Source organism: Asparagus officinalis, chromosome 9 (genome assembly GCF_001876935.1).
Source record: "Asparagus officinalis chromosome 9, Aspof.V1, whole genome shotgun sequence".
NCBI classification, from domain to species: domain Eukaryota; kingdom Viridiplantae; phylum Streptophyta; class Magnoliopsida; order Asparagales; family Asparagaceae; genus Asparagus; species Asparagus officinalis.
The window spans coordinates 16,110,407-16,115,244 of NC_033802.1; the positions used below are offsets into that span (position 1 = coordinate 16,110,407).

The 4,838-nt window shown below is 37.2% G+C and overlaps 1 protein-coding gene across 1 annotated transcript in view; it reads right to left on the bottom strand.

Annotated features, from left to right (window-relative positions):
* LOC109824127 (threonylcarbamoyladenosine tRNA methylthiotransferase) overlaps positions 1–4,621 on the bottom strand; it is a 5,366-nt gene extending 745 nt beyond the window's left edge. The window contains exons 1-11 of the mRNA XM_020390654.1: positions 4,329–4,621; positions 4,209–4,247; positions 3,067–3,158; positions 2,546–2,795; positions 2,305–2,424; positions 2,155–2,230; positions 1,554–1,762; positions 1,237–1,345; positions 957–1,049; positions 646–810; positions 1–36 (exon numbers count right to left, since the gene is read on the bottom strand). The exon at positions 1–36 is cut by the window's left edge and continues 745 nt beyond it. Coding sequence (XP_020246243.1) covers positions 1–36; positions 646–810; positions 957–1,049; positions 1,237–1,345; positions 1,554–1,762; positions 2,155–2,230; positions 2,305–2,424; positions 2,546–2,795; positions 3,067–3,158; positions 4,209–4,247; positions 4,329–4,481 — 1,342 coding nt within the window. The 5' untranslated portion in view covers positions 4,482–4,621. The remainder of the gene's footprint in view (positions 37–645; positions 811–956; positions 1,050–1,236; positions 1,346–1,553; positions 1,763–2,154; positions 2,231–2,304; positions 2,425–2,545; positions 2,796–3,066; positions 3,159–4,208; positions 4,248–4,328) is intronic.

The window sequence follows — 4,838 nt, forward strand, 5'->3', positions numbered from 1 at the left end:
TGGTAGAATGGACAAATAGAAGGCCGCTTCTATTCCCTCAATTAAAAGGAAGATTAAACATGACCAGAAAAATCTATACACACAACTATTACATGTCGCATCGGAACAAAGAAGCTATTATATATTTATGTAAGGAAAAAATGCTATAATCGTGATCTACGTTATTGGGTTTCTAGTGACAGAAAATAACCGGAACCATTTTCTAAATGGTTTGATCAGGTTATAAGGAGTCCTGCCTATGGAGTTTCCAGTAGGCAATTCCAGCCAAAGTTTCATGATGGCTCATAATTTCCACATTTTACAAAAACTAAATAAGAGAATGAAGTCTTTGTTGATAAAGAAATGGCACTCTCAGCAACAATCTTGGGTATGTCTGACTATATTAATTAACTTCTGTTCTGCTACAAAGAAAATCAAAGTACAGAAAGCATAGATAGCATATGCACACTTAAATATGAAGATGAAAGCTTGCATAGCAGATGAATTTAGATAAGAGAATGAAGTTTTTGTTGATAAAGAAATGGCAATCTCAGCAACAATCTTGCAAGTATCTTACTACATTAATTAAATTCTGTTCTGCTACAACGAAAATCCAAATATAGAAGCATAGGTTGTGAATGCACAAGTAAGAAGATGATAGCTTGCATACCAAATGAATACCATCAGTCGCAATCTCAGTAATCCATATTCTCTCTATTCGACCTTCCATCCCTTGGTAAGGATTAAATGATTCAAATACAGAAGTCAATTCACGACTGCGCCTTTTCACTGCTGTGCTGGGGACTTTCTTCATCCTCGCAGCAGGAGTTCCTGCATAATAGAAGTCCAGAAATAAAAATCATCAAACAACGACAACTCTACTAAAAAACATCTAGCAGTACAGGAGCACTTCATCTAACTAAATCAAGTCGTAGATTGAAAACTTATGACGAACGTGTTAGAGAATGAAGACATACCGGGTCTTGGGTAAAATTGAGAGATATGAACTTGTGAGAACTGGTAATCTTTTATGAGACTGACAGTTTGTTCAAAATCTTCATCAGTTTCACCTGAAATATTCATATAATGAGTACAATATCTGTCAAGTTGATTTCCTGGTCCATCACTTTATTCGAAAACTTTGATGATTTCGAAAGATTTTACAAAAATGTAAAATGAAGAGGAGAGAGGAAGATGAACTTCAGAATTGCAAACATATGTCCAAGAATCAAATTGTAGTATCAGTTGCTAACTAACCCGGGAAGCCGCAAATTATATCAGTTGCAATCTGCATCCCAGGTACAAGTTCATTCAGAGTGTCTACCACAGTCTTGAACTCACTCACAGTGTATTCACGATTCATTGCCTAGCACACAATTTAAGATGGAGTTCATCAGGTATGAAAAGTTAAACTGCACTTTTTACCACATACATTGCAAACTCAAAACATATCCCGTGAGATACTCAAAAGTGCTAATATAAATGGGTGACAAGTTGTAGCAGCCATTTTCATAGGCAACAGATACTGAATTAAGAATTGATAAGTATATTTGGAAATATATGTTTGAATTTACCTCTAGAACTGAGTCACTCCCACTCTGCACAGGAACATGTAGAAACGAATACACCGAAGGGTGGGACAATATTTTGGCTATTTCTTTCAAATGTTCCAGTATAAAAGGAGGATTTGTCATGCCAACACGAAGCATGGTGCTTCCATCAGGAGGAAGTTCTCCAACAATGGCGTTAAGTAAAAGGGGAAGGTTGGTTCCTATATCCCGACCTGCAATATTATTAAAAGATCAGTTGTAGATTTTCATGATTCAGCACAAGTGTAAGAATTATGTGGTTGGTAGATCTAAACGTCAAATTTTATCGCTCAAGCCATTGTAACAGAAGAATGTTGTTTTTCAGTGGGCTTTTCGGTAATATCCTGATCCGTAATGTTACTTATAAGGTTGTTTGTCTGATCGACTTAACTTTTCTACCTGAAGCTAAGAAGATGAAACGAACGAAAAAAATCAATATTAATAGACTTTACTAACTAAAAAATTATCTGCGAGGCAAAAGATATTCCTTAATGAAAAGCTCCACAAAGTAATGTAATCCAACTTTTCGAACAGGCGATTGCCCTATATTAAGATACTTTCCACAATTCTCAAGAAGAAATCTTACCATATGCACCAGTATCCTCACTGCTCAACCATATCTCTTTAACTCCTTCAGATATAACAGCTCTTACACGCCCTAACTGCATAAATTACAGTTAAAGGAGCTCCAAGGCTTTAAATAAATAAAATGTTGCATCCAGGTAACAGATCTTACAAGGCTGTCGACTGTGTAGCTTCCTAGGTGACCACGAGCATGCTTTGTCTTGCAATATGTGCAAGCACCTAAACAACCTACATTAATTGGAAGAATCTCGATAAATTTGTTCTTTCTCACCTGTAAAAAAGAATTTATGTTACAGTTAATATATTAGTTAAATCATTCTATGTCAATTGTTAAAACAAACTTTTATAACCGAAGATAATTAGTGAAACAATATGGGGAATACAACTTATACCTTAGGAAGATCTAGTGATGGCAATGTTTTACGGCTTAAAAGCCGCACCTCATGACCCTTTAAAGTCTCCTCAACAACTTCTACCACTCGGTCTATTTGCTGCACTCCAATTACACTGATTCCTTCAAGTTCCTTTAAGTCACGACTACCCTGAGGAACACATCCGGCCACTACCAGTGGTTTCTTTGCATTTCTACACTTTGATATGAGGGTGTCCATGGCAGATTGGCTAGGAGACTTCACAGTACACCTGCATAAAGCAAATGAAAGAATGTTTGTCACTACAAACTGATATGAACTTAGTTGATTTTATGAAATTGCAACCCAGTCGCTATCTTTATGAGTAATCATGTCAAATTTACACTTAAGCATGGATATATTCCATGGAAATCATGATAGCCTCATCCCAACTAATCTACTCAAAAGTAACATAGGCCAATGCACCATTTTGGAAGCAAAAAATAGGACTTATGTGATGGGGGAAATAACGAGTTATGTAAGAAGAATGGAGAGGGCAGTACGTATTTATCAACCACAGGTCTGCCTCATCAGGTGTGTCGCTAACGGCATATCCAAATGTTGAGAGCTGACCAGCCATATATTCACTGTCACTCTGATAAGAAATTCCACAGAGAAGACATTACGAGTAATGTGTTAGCATTCATATTCTACCTTGCATGCAAAGTAAATAAACAATGCAGCCATGAATTACAAGTAAGTGGTGCCTCTTAATGGATAGTTTATACAGAACACAACACAAAAGACCCATTGTACATACCGATACAGTATAGGATCTGTAACACTTCATAATATGATGAAATGTTCAAGGGAGACGGTAATTACAAAGACTTACAATGTCAAAATAGTGAAAGAAAAAGGATTAACTTAATGGCATGTATAACACTCCATTTTTCTGCCTCACAACAGTATGTATTGATTCCATCAAGTTCAGTGTACATAAGGCTACATACTAACTGTTTCAGTAATTTCAGTTTTCATGTCACAAATTTCAAGGGTCACCATGGACCATGAATCAGTGGTTGGCTGAATTCAGGCAATGGAGCTAACTAAACAATGTGCTTAGCTGCGTTGAGACTTTCTAACTTGTAGTGGGCATACCTTGAAATTTCCAGTCCAGTTATCCCGCATAAAACCTCAACCAGACAATATATAAATTAGGGAAAATTGTCTCGGGGTCCCTCAAACAAACTTTTTGTTCTCCCAACCCCCTTGAAAAATGTCGAGCTTCTAAAAACCCTTTGACCATATTTTTATTGCTTTTACCCTCTTACTTCTTTCTGTTAAAATGCCGATCCTTTCTTCTCAAAATGCCCTTATCTTCAACATTTTCTCTCTCTGTCTATTTAAAAGCAAATGATAAGATTCTGAGTCAAATGCTCATACCTATCTAAGAATCCTAACAACTGTGCTGCCAAATTAGAATAAATAAGCTTAAACCGACAATACATGCACATTAGAATAGATATCAGAAATCAAACAAGAAAGAGAAAGCCCCTGGGGCCGATCACGCTCTAATGCGCAATCCACCAACTTACAACTTATCATGATTTTCTCAATCAAATTTGGTACATTTTAACTAAATACTGATATAGAGAATACATAATAGAAAAGAGTCCTAAAAGCCACTTCATTATTAGCTTACCTGATTATGAGAGCATCCAAATGTCTTGATATAAATAGTCTGCAGACAAATCAAGAACACAAATTTCATTAAAAACAAGAAACTAACAAAATAAAAAAGCTATTACTAATGATTTATCACCTGAGTTCCAGGGATTCGAGGGTTTGACAGCAACGGATCGTGGACGAGACGGGCCTTGGGCTTCCTCTTGGGCTTGACTCCTACCGACGCCGGCACGGGGAGACGGAGGCCCGGCGGAGCTCCGGCCACCACCACGTCCTCTATGTCCTCCATCGGCGATGGGCGGCTATCGCGGTGGCGGGATTTGTGGAGATCAGTCGAGGGTTAGGGTTTTACCGTTTTAGAGAGTTGAGAGAGAGCAGATGGGTTCAGTTTGGGCGCTCGACAGCGATCGGTCGATCCTTTTTCTTTTTTTTTTCTTTTTTTTTACTTTATCGTGTACAGTAATTTTTTATTCGGGCTTTGCATGTGTAACTTGTGGATTATGGGCTTTAATATCAGCCCAATAGTTAAGGAGGCCTTCTCTCCACTTTGTTGAAAACTAGAGGATTTTCCTTACCTGTTTGGTTATTTCCTAAAAAATCAAAAAAATAGAAATGAAAACCAAGACATCTCAAAAAGTACAATTTC